Source organism: Crinia signifera, chromosome 9, assembly GCF_055691185.1.
Source record: "Crinia signifera chromosome 9, ASM5569118v1, whole genome shotgun sequence".
NCBI classification, from domain to species: domain Eukaryota; kingdom Metazoa; phylum Chordata; class Amphibia; order Anura; family Myobatrachidae; genus Crinia; species Crinia signifera.
The window spans coordinates 76,067,544-76,080,987 of NC_139225.1; the positions used below are offsets into that span (position 1 = coordinate 76,067,544).

Consider the following 13,444-nt stretch of genomic DNA (forward strand, 5'->3'; position numbering starts at 1 on the left):
ATGAGATGTGTGCAGGCATTCCCATTTCCTGGACAAACCATACTGGACGCGCAAGGAGTCTGATTCAGGTGCAGTCACAAATGAGCATTGAGGCCGCAGTGCACACAGGGAAAGGTAAGATTGCTATGACAATTGCAGTATGGAATTAGTCACATAGTGAATCACAGGAAGAGTCTGTTTAGGGAATTTAACAGGGAGCAACTGCAAAAAACTGTAATGTTGTGCCCGTTTTCGGGGCATATTATACGTATGAAAATGAGCTATCGATTGCATAAAAAATTGCGCCAGCGTCAAAGCTCTTGCGACTATTCTCTACAGCCATGAAGGCAACCAGGGAGTCAATATTGCTTGCATTTGTGTCTAAGTATGCAGCTGCTGAGGTTGTTGCTATGGCTTTGGATGGCGTCTCTGTTCACTATTGGGTGGCTGCTACACTTGAGATGCTTTGCAGTTCCGTCACTTGAAAGGATCGCTGCTGCATCAGCATTGCGACCGCATCTGAAGCAGGCCCATGGAGCCCCCAACGTGCACATGTATGGTGCGGCACAAGCATGTTCCCTAGATGCGTCCGCTTTTGAGCTTCCGTATGGCTCAGGATCAGGCCTACAGAACGTAGTGGTAAAAGCAGAATTCTGCAAAACAGCCTGTTCCAACAAAAGAATCTGTGAGAGCAAAATTTTACTGCAATTTCATTCGTCTCAATAAACGGCACAACCAAACCATGAATTTGAAAGCTACATTTTATTGAAGGTACAAAATGAGCTGCCAAAAGTATCACACATTTGCATTAGACACAACCTTATATAAAAAAAATAATAATTTAAAACTCTTTTGTAGATTCTTTTAATTTATCAGAAAGACGAGACAAGTAGATAAATAAATCTTGAAATGATAAAAAAATAGACTACATTACATACATGCTTTGAATCAGAACATCCAGGGAAAATATGGATTCATTTGAAGCTGGTAAACATTCTGTTCATGCAATGGGGCGTACAAACGGCTCTGTCCTGGGCAAAGAGTAACAGCTAGAATTTATGCACTGGTTCCCAAAACGTCTGTGATGTCATAGAATCATCATTTTCTACAAAGGCAAATACTTCACAAATGTACGCTAGCAAATAATCTCATCAATAGCACTGAAAACCCATGGGAAATAGGATGGTGAATGAACTAATGACATAAGATTCTAATCTTCATCCCACATAGGAAGATAAAAATTGGAGAGATTTTTTAAATTTATGTGGGGGCAGTGCCGCAATTTCTGCTGCCACAAAAAAAAGGTCACCCTTTACAGATCTGGATTTTATTTATATACTTTATATTTGTAATAAGTCAGTTACATAGCAGTTGGCAAGTACCATTTCCAAAAAATACAGATCGTTCCCAAATTAACTTTGTTTTTGATAAATTAAGTGGTTATTTATAATAAGTGTTACCAAGAATAAGTGTTGCTGACTGTACAAGTCACTATTGACATATTTGCAGGGAAATTAGAAAATAACCACGGTACAGCTGAGTCATGTATAGCCTACAGGAAGAGTAGACAGCAATCACAAATTCATTTGGTAACTGTCGGAAACCCACAACATGGTAATATCTGACACTAAATCCCCATTCACAATGAGTTAGAGACACTGGTTTACTTCTTTCCATAAAGACTTTCAGAAAGGAAATACATCATAAGATCATCAATTAATAGGGACTAATATTAAATAATTCACACATGTCACAGAATAATAACTGTAATACAACCCCTTCAGTACCGTGCGTTGATTTTGCCATCAGAAGTAAATGTTTGCTATGCCGATGCAGGAAAACAAGACGCGGAAATGGCAGCGCCTTTAGATTCTGGCCTATTTCTTTCATATTACTCAAATACTAAAAAGAGCCTTTTCTGCTGAGATTCTAATAAATTATTTATCTCAATGTGCTCATCTTGATGGCTGTGCGGATTAGGTAATGTGCATCTTTAAAGAGGACCTAGCACCAGATCTTTTGGATGTAGGTTGCCTCCATCATTTAGGCAGCAATGTTGGTCTATCTATAGGGAAGTCCCAGGCAACCATTAACTCGGCTATTGACTAAAATACATTCAAGGTGCTGTTCATTTACATGAATTTGTATATATCGTTTAGATTTTGTTGTCAGTGGGCTGTTTTTAGCTGGCGTCCACTGCATATTGCATTGGGAAACAAGAGGGTTATCAGTGGTTTATTAGCCAAGGACAACCACTTAAGTTGATGCTTTGCAGTGCTGCCTATGAGCTGAATTTGGTGACATTTTTGGTATCTTGGCACTTCTGTATGGGAAACCTTGATATAGCATAGTAGCATCTTCCTGTTACTGGATGATAAGAAGGAATCATATACTGTATGAAATAATGCACTCCTTACTGTAAACAATATAAATAACAGAGGTTACAGTGACCATTTAACAGCATAAAACTGTAGGCCAATTGCTTTTGTAACCCTACAACTTGTAATATGCATAACAATGTACAGTATGGGGTGTTTTATGCCTTATATTTAACACATTTTTCTAATAAACAGTAAAGCAATGACACCAGTCCTCCCATAACATAAGTCATGACATCAGAAATCAACAATAATACAAATATTATATACAAATTATCTACATATATTTAACATCCTTTGTTTGATACATATGCTACAGTATCATTAAATATAGGCCAAATTTATGCAGCGACAAGACCAAATTTGGCCTGCTAGTGACATGTAATTGCCCAACAGCTTGGGAGTCAAGCCTGGCAAAGAAACAAACAAACCAACCAACCAATAAATACAAACATACAGTAACATTTTTTATAATTTTACAGTAATAGATGACCAAATGTCTTTAAAATATGGACAAAATGGTTAATTTTGCTTTCAAATTTGATGTATTTTTCTAATGAGTACACATTCCCTAAACAAGGGATGTCCAATTGGCAGCCCCCCAATGATTTACTGGCCTAGCTCACAAGAATGTATAACATAAACAAATAATAAATCACATGTAATATTCATAATACAAACCAATTAACACTTTGCGGTAATAAACGTTTACATAACAAGGCACTGAAGGGGTTCTATACAAAGTTTACAGTGCATTATTTTTGTAAGTGCAACATTGTTACAAGGCCTCTCCTTTAACGGTATTTTACAGTAGAACTCTGGTGGAAATTTATCAAAGCTTAGTGGCAGATTTATCAAGTGATATTCCTGTTATCACTCCTGATGATTAATAGATGGTGCTCCAGCTAATCCACTCCTGTTATTTTTGAAACACACATTCAGTTAGAAGCTGATTGGCTGGACGATTATTTGTCATTTATAATGAGTGATAACAAGAACATCAGTCAATGATAAATCTGCCCCTAAGAGAGAGAGAGATAAAGTACCAATCAGTTTCTACCTGTAACTGTCATTTTACAGGCTGTTGGTTGGTTGGTTAGCAGATTGGTTGGTACTTTATCTCTATCTAGTTATCTTTGATAACTCTTTTTCTCTGTTCCCAAACAGATCTTGGTTTCACAAGAAGGTACTGACCCATTTCGATAGAGAAAAATGTGTTTTCTCATTAACTTTTTAAACGAAAGTATTGTATCTAAAACCTGCAGGTTCTCTTTGGCCATGTCTGTTACTTATATGTAAGTAGGGCTGCCATCAGAAATGTTGGGGCCCGGGACTGACAAAATAGGCAGGGCCCCCATTCCCTTTCTCGAAAACCTGGTATTCCTGGTGAGACCTGTGTCCGCAGCACTTTTCGCACTACTCAACCTCCACATTGCTTCAAGGGAAATGTGATCTTTGTTTACAACAAACTATACTTTATAAACTGCAGTACCGGGCTCCCTTTCTCTCTGGGCCCCGGTCTGTACATAAGTTCAACACTGCTTCCATCCCATGTTAATATTCAAAGCTATAAATCTGATGTTTTGTTTTTACTGCTACAATGATTAGAAATATGATTGATAAAACAATGTATCAGAATTAATATGACATATGTAAGGCAAATTTTACATATACAGTATATTCTCTGCTCATAGATTGCTATAATGACATTGAAAATACAAACTCAATTTTTGATATATATAACCTTTACAGCAAAGTTAATTTGGGGGGCATCTCCTCTTATTGTGAAAGCCATTTTAACGCAATATACAAATAATAAATATATTTTAACTTAATTGTTAGAGACTCAACTTGTGTTAAGTTATGGCTGCCTTACAATTTAGGTCCCTGTATAGTCAGAGGAACTTGTGGAGTCCATTGATCTGGATTTGAGTAGAGATAAAATTCTATATTTGGGGTACATGATCCTTATTTTGATAGCATTTACAAATCTTTAAAGGTGTTTATATAATATTTTGAGTAGAAATGTGGTTAAAGCACTGCACCAATGCATGTTGAATATACAGTAACGCATAATAGCTCCCAAAGATGAAATTATAAAATCTAGGAGATCATAAATGCAGTTTCAAAAGGTCACTATACAGTATGTAGTTACTGGTGTAAGAATTTTTACTTTAATTCTCTGCTTATTAAATTGAAGGCATTTCTTCAGGATTGCTGCAATCTATTTAGAATGTTCAGTAACAAAGTAGCAACAGCAAATAAAATTGCAGGCTACAAGATGTTACTAGTCAGCATACTAAATAGGAGAGGCATCATAACAAAATAAGATCAATGACAAAGCCAAGAAATAATAACTACAAGATTTTAAATTTGACACATAAATATAATCATTTAATTATAACACTATTTCTCATACTTGGCAATTATTAGGGCCTTCCTTTCAGAAGAGACGAGAAAGGAGGTTCAAGTGGCATGTGCAGGGTGAGTACCTACGCGTTTCGTCTGAAAGGTCTTCCATACATTCTGGTGGAGTATTAGGCAAGTACAATGCCAATCATTTGTAATTGTAAGCAAAAAGTGAAGTTTTTTTTTTTGAATGTCCATATATGAGCAAGTACTGTAGTTCAATTAAACTCTCTTTCAAAGTACCCGTGCAAGGAAATCCCATTGATATCTATGAACTGAAGTTAGCGAGTAAACGGTTTACTACTTTCCTGTTTTGATAACCAAGTTCTATTAACAAATCGATGCTTTTTAAATCATAAATAGAAGTGCCTTCTTTATCTAATTGTAGTGTATGATATGTGGCAGGTCCCTTTATAGGCACCGTATATACAGTGCTTGCTCTTGGTCACAGTATAGTGGGTCTACAATGTCTAGGTCAACAGTCATTAGGACGATCACTAATGATCAACAGTGACTAAGCTGACACTTGACAATGGTTGACATACCAAAGCTCAAGACTGCTAGATGGTGGACACAAGCTTAAGGTAGCCATGGACATGGTTGACACTGAAAAGTCCAACACAAGTTTTTCACATTCCTGGTGTCTATGTCAACATATGTCGACATAAACACTGTATAAGTGTGCCGTGTCTCCTCGCATGGCTCGCTGCGCCACACACTATTGTAGTCCCACTCTGTGCCCAGTTGGAAGGTAAAGTATGAACCAAGTCGGTATACACCAAAATAAAGTGAAAAGGGTATGTCGACCTTTGAGTGTCGACCACGTCTATGTCGGCCTTAAGCTTGTGTCATCCTTCTGCCAATGCCGACCACTTCAGATGTTGACCTAGTCATTTTTGACCATTAGTGGTCCACTGAGTGACTGCCCACCTAGACACTGCCAACTCAGGGACCACATACCCTCCCTCTTCACACTTGTATATTAAACAGAATGGATACTGGTCTGAAGCGTACTATGGAGGTGCTTATTGGACTAATCTTTCTGTTCTAAAAGCTAAGCTGAGTAGCGTTCTATATGTAATCCAGTAGTGACAGTGGTAAAAGCCAAGAACAATAGATTCTCAATGCCAACCCCACTAGAGACGCGGGTTTCATTAGGATGAGCTTTGAACTTTTTAATTTCCAGATAACTCAATGTAGAGGGCCCCTACTGGCCATCTGTACATTAACAAGGGTATATTTCCGCCACATCTCCACCCCACCAGCCAATAGAAAGTGCTTACTTGAACCTTTTTGGACAATTTAAAGCAATACATCTGGTATCCGCTGTAAAAATAAAGTAAAATTTGACATCTTTTTTCTTCTTCCCCAGCATGGCACAGTCTGTATCACTTCAGGTCCCTATACATCACTGGAAGTTCTGGGCCCAGATAAGAACCTGGGTGGGATACAACCACAGCAAGCAAGCCATAATGACTTCTGGATGTCCGGGTTTCTGAAAGCGTATATGATGGGGTTGATGACAGAATTACAGGCAGCTGGCAGCACCAGCGAGTAGGTGTATATCATGGGGTAACTCGAGTCAGCAACCAAGCTGTACACAGCAAAGGGAATCCAGCATAGTGCAAAGGTGCCCAATATGAGAGATAAGGTTGATACCCCTTTCCTGGTGCTGGAAGCTTGAGATGTGGCCATGAATTGGTGCTGCACTGCAATCTGCTGGGCATGGCGGAAAGCAATCCTGCAGATCTGCAAATACAACTGCATCATCAAGGCAAAGAGCAGAAGGAAGGACACTGCCAGTACAGCTGCATTGTTTTTGGTCACTGGTCTCAGGACACTGCAGGAGGGCTGATCCCTTACACAGTTCCATCCCATGATTGGTAACAGGCCGATACAGATGCAGAGAGCCCATAGCAGGATGATCATCAGGTAAGTGAAAGTCAGAGTTCTCTCTGTATGGTATGTAAGTGCATTGTACAAAGACAAATACCTGTCCAATGTGATTGCTAAAAGGCTACAGACAGAGGCAGAGAAGGAGGCCAGCAGCAGACCAGCAGAACTCAGTGTCGCTACTTCATTATTAAAAACATATATTACTATGAAATTCACAATGAGTCCCACGCCAGCCAGTAGATCAGCCAGTGCCAGGCTGCCAATAAGTATAAACATGGGAGCACGGAGTGCAGGCGTATAGAAGAGTATAGCAATCACTATAGCGTTCTCACATGCCATGATGGTCCCTGTTACACACAGGATAATGTCCCACGGATTGACAGACTCATCTGGGGACAGGTCGGATGTTGTGACGGTGGAAGTGTTGGTATCCCATGGGTCGTAGTGGATGTGGGACATCCTGCTGGATGAAGAGTTGTGGAGATACAGTAGGTGATCCAAGGAAGCGGCGGCAGGCTGGTGAAACATTGCTGCACATCAAAGGAAATGGAGAGAGATAGAAAGAGAGAGGACAATGAGAAGAAAGAAACTGGATGCAGGGACACAAAGCTGGATGACTTTTAGAAGAAACATTCCGGTACATGGCTTTGATGTGCTAATCACAACTATGCAAGAAGGTGGCAAGGCCTGATCTCATTTACTATACATTAAAATAGACTATTCATTTTAAAATTCCATTTAGAAGCAATTTATGGAAAAATGTAATTTATGGGTTTACATTAACTGCATGACTCATCTATGAATTTGATTGACAGGTAGAATAATTGCTGTTTCCACTGAAGGCAAAGTGGTCCCAGTCCTACTTTTGCCTTGCACCTTCTGACCATGGAAGGTAATCTGACCATGCCAAACATGTCTATGACACACCATGTAGCCCATCGGTCAGTGTGCTATAAATCCTGCTTTCTGCATTTACTCTGGTGCCCTTGTGCATGCAGTCTCATTCCTCATCAGCCAAGGTGAGCTGAGCGAGGCAGCTATTCTTACTGCATGTGCATGTGTTCCTACAGAGATGATTACACAGTCTGTGCCTCTGCTTTGGCTGCTTGTGAAGGCTGGAAATTATAGGATATATTTATCTTAACAACAATAGCTCCCAAGATATGCTACCGTACAGCCTCCAATGTGAAATATTGTGTGCCCGGGAATATACATGTGCTTACCTAGCACCTTCTATTTGTTGGCTGGATTCTACAAACCACAGAGGATGTGTACAATGTACAGCTGTAACATACAGATCCCCTTACACTGGAGACAGCTCATCACCACATTTGTCCCCACAGCCTGGTATATATGGGTTCCCTTTGCATGATCCCACTTGGATTATCTGCAGGCCATCCATCCCATGTTTCCCACTGAAGACATTTGGTGTGAGCACATCATAAATGGTGTGCATATTTCTCACACACAATAAATACCTAATAAGAATCAGTGCTTGTTTCTTTCACTTGTGGTTCTAGTACACAATGGCTATAACACTGCACAGGAGACAGCTATAGCCTCTCACCCATTAGCCCTAAAGGGCCCTGCACTGCTGCTGCTGCTGGTGGTGGTAAAGTGGAAGCTCTGTGTACTTATATATCCAGCAATATCCACAGTGAGTCTTCTGTAATATCTCATTGCCAAAGCCTGGGCTACCTTACGTCATACGCTGTGTGTGTGTGTGTGTGTGTGTGTGTACACGTATGTAGTGTGCTGCATATGCATTATCTACCTATCTACAGTATACATCTATCTGTCTAGTAGTATTATATGCTACACGGTTATATTATCTTTGGCATGAATACATTTCTATTTATATGTGTTGCTATAAATATTATCATGTGAGTCTATATATAGAAACACAGTGTGTGGCTCTGTGTAAATACTTAAAATTGCAAATATATATAACATGTAAATATATGTGTGTGTGTGTGTGTGTGTGTGTGTGTGTCAATATATACAAATACATTTTGTATGTGTTATAAATATCTATAAATAGTATTTATAGAACACATGTATTTAGCACAACATATGCATGGTATTCACAACAACTTTACATAGTCCTGGCTTCTGTTTGTATCTTTATATCAAATATTACATATAATGGATAGCATTGGATATTTATATAGATGGATAGAAGACAAATATATAGAAATATAGATAGATAGATAGATAGATAGATAGATAGATAGATATATGAGCAACAGCTTTAATGGCAATGATAAATAACAGTAAAAGTGTGCCTAGTGAGTATATGTAGTTGTAGACATGCTGTATTCCTACCTTGCTGGTATTATTCTCCTCTCCACTCCAGCTCTGTCCCCCTTTGTGCTAGTCCTTGCAGTCCTTGCTGAGGCTCATTCCTTGGTTAACATTGCTAATGCTGCTGCCAGATTGCTGGCTTTGACTTGCACTTAATATTCTTGCCCCATTGGGTCTGCTGAGAAATCTCAGCTCTGACGTCAAAGTGTTCGCTTATATTCATGATCAGCTCCCAAGTCTGTGAATCAGAAGGTGCTGTGAGCGGAATAATAACGACGCCGGGCTAGCGCACACTCACACAGGGCACTTGCAGCAGGCACACACCACACCTCTGGAATTTCATTCATAAGATTTTTCCCCCTCCATGTATAGGGACACACCTCCTTCGGGTCAGCTCTTACACACTACTAGCATTGGGGAAGCTGCACTGTCTGTCCGCTCCCATTAGTGCTTGTGAATGATGGAGCAGTATATTATCATTATGGTATAATCGGAGTTTTGTCAGATACACTACCTACCTCACTAGTTACTGTATTATCTCTAACCGATTTCCTGTAGAATATAGCCATATACTCATTGGTATATTAATATTGCAACAATTCTTTCCTCTCATACAACCATTTTTTTTCTATTTGCTATTAAATATCAAACAGGGATCAATAAATGCATTCAGTTTAAACTGATTAAAATCTGTTTTGTATGTATATACTGTGGACCTTATTTGTACTATTGTGGCTATTGTTCATTTGCTGTTCTTTATGATTGTTTAGTTGTTTGTTTTAGCTGTATCCGTTTTGCATCTGTCCCGAATAGTCATTACTGGTCTTGTTTTCCTCTCTCATCAATAAAGCAAGATCCTCTAATTAAGGTATGTGTAGAAATAGAAAATGGCAGTTCCTGTCAATCAGGGATTAGCACCGCCCAGTAATCACAATGCCAGCCCCTTGTAGGTGACGTTCAATACAGATGTTAATGATGTCATCGGTGCAGGGATTCTTGGGTTGTCCATTAACCCTAAAACTTCATAGCCACAGCCATCTTTGTGTTGCAGTATGTCAGTAACATAGGGTTAAAGCCTCTTCCTATCCTGCGTCATTAAACAATCTTTTGTCCTCTCTTTTGCTGCAGAGATTGGATTTTTTCATTTTATCTTGCAGTCAATACATTTCCCTCTTTGACAACAACAGTTTCCATAGAAATAAAAGGAATGAGGAATCCCTGACCCTCAGTGCTATTCATTGCTTATATTAAATAGCAAATGCAGAATACAGTATGCTTTAGTTTCAAGTACCGCACTGTGATTCTGTGATTCTGTTAGGGTTATTGACCTGGCAAGTGGTTAGTAATATATTTAGCATATAATCAGTTAAATAAAACAGTGAATGGATTTTACAGTAAGGGAATTATTAAGGGATAAGAGACTCCTTGAAAATGAAGACTTTTCAAATAAACTATATTACAAGGTTCTGGGTATTACATTGTTCAATTATATGGTGCGTGCATTTCTCCCAAACTGCCTCTCAGTGATTATTATATCGTATTAGGCAGCAGCCTGTAGTACACTGGTATCAGTAGCAGCGGTTGTTGCTGCCGAGGACAGCACAGGGACCCCTGTATTAGCTAACGAGGTCTATGTATGAAGACAACAGTGCTCTATCTTGACGCAGTGCACCAGTTTTTGGTGCACAGATTAACAGCTGCTTGCATCTGGAGAAGTTTTAAGGTAGAAAGACAGATCATCCGGAAACATAATGCTTTATGTGATATGAAGATGAAACATGTCCTTTACACTGGTCAATTGCACTCCTTCATGGCACTGTCATAATACCTTCAACTACAACCATCTTAAATATGGACTATTAATAATCTGTTCCTTTTCTTTAGTATCTAAGGGCCTTATTCTAGTTCACTCTTTCTGACAAAATCCTTCTTAGATGGACAAAACCATGTGCACTGCAGGGGGGCAGATGATAAATGTGCAGAGAGAATTAGATTTGGGTGAGTTATTTTGTTTCTGTGCAGGGTAAATACTGACTGCTTTATTTTTACACTGCAATATAGATCTCACTCTGAAGTAAAACCCCATATATATATATATATATATATATATATATATATATATATATATAAATTGGCAATTTGATTGGCCGTGTGTGGTCTCTTTTTGTCAAATCCTGGAGTGCCGCCCTTCAACATTGCTGTGACACAGTGACCACGGGAGCTGAGGGAGGGCAACCAGGTACCTACTTGTTTATTCGGAGTGCCGGTCCCTTTGGATATATATATATATATACATATATACATACATACATACACACACACTGTAGATATATATATCCGAAACACCGTTGGATTAAAGGCTTTTTATACTTTTGAAACCAGTCTGGAGAGTGCCGCTTCCTTCCTACTATTATATATATATATATATATATATATATATATATATATATATATATATATGACCCCTACAGAGCGCTTGGTAATTTGAGTAAAACTGCAACACTATGAAACTCCCGTTAGTGAAAGGAAAGTTTTTCATGTTTTTCCCCAAAACAGGTGGTATTTCTTACCCTACAATCCACTAGAATGTGGAGGGAGAATATAATAGTGTGCCGAACGCAGGTACACTGATACGGTGTCCGTGACAACTTAGGAACATAAACTGTGAAAAAGCATGTCAACCTTTTGATTGTCAACATTCCCATGTCAACCTAATGCTTGTGTCAACCTGTAGACCATTAGATCCCTAATCCAATGTATAGTATATGATCCTGATAAGATTCAATATTGTGTAAGGATGGAGGCTTCAAAAAGCTGATGCTGCTTCTACTGTTGGCAACTGTGGACGTTATGAATTAGCCGCGCTACTAGTGTCGGCAGCTGCCAGTGGTATGTATAAGCAGGCACTACTGGGGGCATTATTAGGGAGGCATTACTGTGGACATTATGAGTGATATGCACTACTGGGGGCATTATGTGCGAGAGGCACTACTGGGGGCATTATTAGCGTGGCATTACTGAGGACATGAGTGAGAGGCACTACTGGGGGCATTATTAGCGTGGCATTACTGAGGACATGAGTGAGAGGCACTACTGGGGGCATTATGAGCGAGAGGCACTACTGGGGGCATTATGAGTGATAGGCACTACTGGGGGCATTATGAGCGAGAGGCACTACTGGGGGCATTAATAGTGAGGCATAACTGAGGACATGAGTGAGAGGCACTACTGGGGGCATTATGAGCGATAGGCACTACTGGGGGCATCATGAGCGATAGGCACTACTGGGGGCATCATGAGCGAGAGGCACTACTGCGGGCATTATGAGCGAGAGGCACTACTGGGGGCATTATGAGCTAGATGCACTATTAGGGGCATTATGAGCGAGAGGCACCACTGGGGGCATTATGAGCGAGAGGCACCACTGCGGGCATTATGAGCGAGAGGCACTACTGGGGGCATTATGAACGAGAGGCACTACTGGGGGCATTATGAGTGAGAGGCACTACTGGGGGCATTATGAGCAAGAGGCACTACTGGGGGCATTATGAGCGAGAGGCACTACTGGGGGCATTATGAGCGAGAGGCACTACTGGGGGCATTATGAGCGAGAGGCACTACTGGGGGCATTATGAGTGAAAGGCACTACTGGGGGCATTATGAGGGAGAGGCACTACTGGGGGCATTATGAGCGATAGGCACTACTGGGGGCATTATGAGCGAGAAGCACTACTGGTACTGGGGGCATTATGAGCGAGAGGCACTACTGGGGACATTATGAGCGAGAGGCACTACTGGGGGGCATTATGAGCTAGAGGCACTACTGGGGGCATTATGAGTGAGAGGCACTACTGGGGGCATTATGAGCAAGAGGCACTACTGGGGGCATTATGAGCGAGAGGCACTACTGGGGGCATTATGAGTGAGAGGCACTACTGGGGGCATTATGAGCGAGAGGCACTACTGGGGGCATTATGAGCTAGATGCACTATTAGGGGCATTATGAGCGAGAGGCACTACTGGGGGATTTATGAGTAAGAGGCACTACTGGGGGCATTATGAGGGAGAGGCACTACTGGGGGCATTATGAGGGAGAGGCACTACTGGGGGCATTATGAGCGAGAGGCACTACTGGGGGCATTTTGAGCGAGAGGCACTACTGGGGGCATTATGAGCGAGAGGCACTACTGGGGGCATTAGGAGCGAGAGGCACTACTGGGGGCATTATGAGCGAGAGGCACTACTGGGGGCATTATAAGCTAGAGGCACTACTGGGGGCATTATGAGCCAGACAGACCACTGAGGGCATTATGAGAAATAAAAAATAAAAACCACACTCTCATATCATGCTAATGTACAGTTAAGGACTGTCAGCACTTTGGTCAATAGCTCCAGCCATCCACCAATCAGCATGCTGGCTTCCATTCACTGTCTTGCTGCAAGCTGGGAGACACGTAGAGAACGCTACCTGGCCCTTC

At 40.7% G+C, this 13,444-nt stretch overlaps 1 protein-coding gene across 1 annotated transcript; it reads right to left on the bottom strand.

Annotated features, from left to right (window-relative positions):
- Window positions 1-722: 722 nt before the first annotated feature.
- On the bottom strand, window positions 723-9,431 carry LOC146035673 (G-protein coupled receptor 12-like). Its single transcript, XM_083159259.1, has 2 exons — window positions 8,988-9,431; window positions 723-7,192 (listed from the first exon to the last, which is right to left on the bottom strand). Exon 2 carries the CDS (start codon window positions 7,188-7,190, stop codon window positions 6,168-6,170), a length of 1,023 nt encoding a protein of 340 aa, XP_083015385.1. The 5' UTR covers window positions 7,191-7,192; window positions 8,988-9,431; the 3' UTR covers window positions 723-6,167.
- Window positions 9,432-13,444: the final 4,013 nt, after the last annotated feature.

Bases quoted from the DNA above. Each gene is read 5' to 3' on its own strand.
- LOC146035673 (XM_083159259.1), bottom strand. From the start codon at position 7,190: ATGTTTCACCAGCCTGCCGCCGCTTCCTTGGATCACCTACTGTATCTC.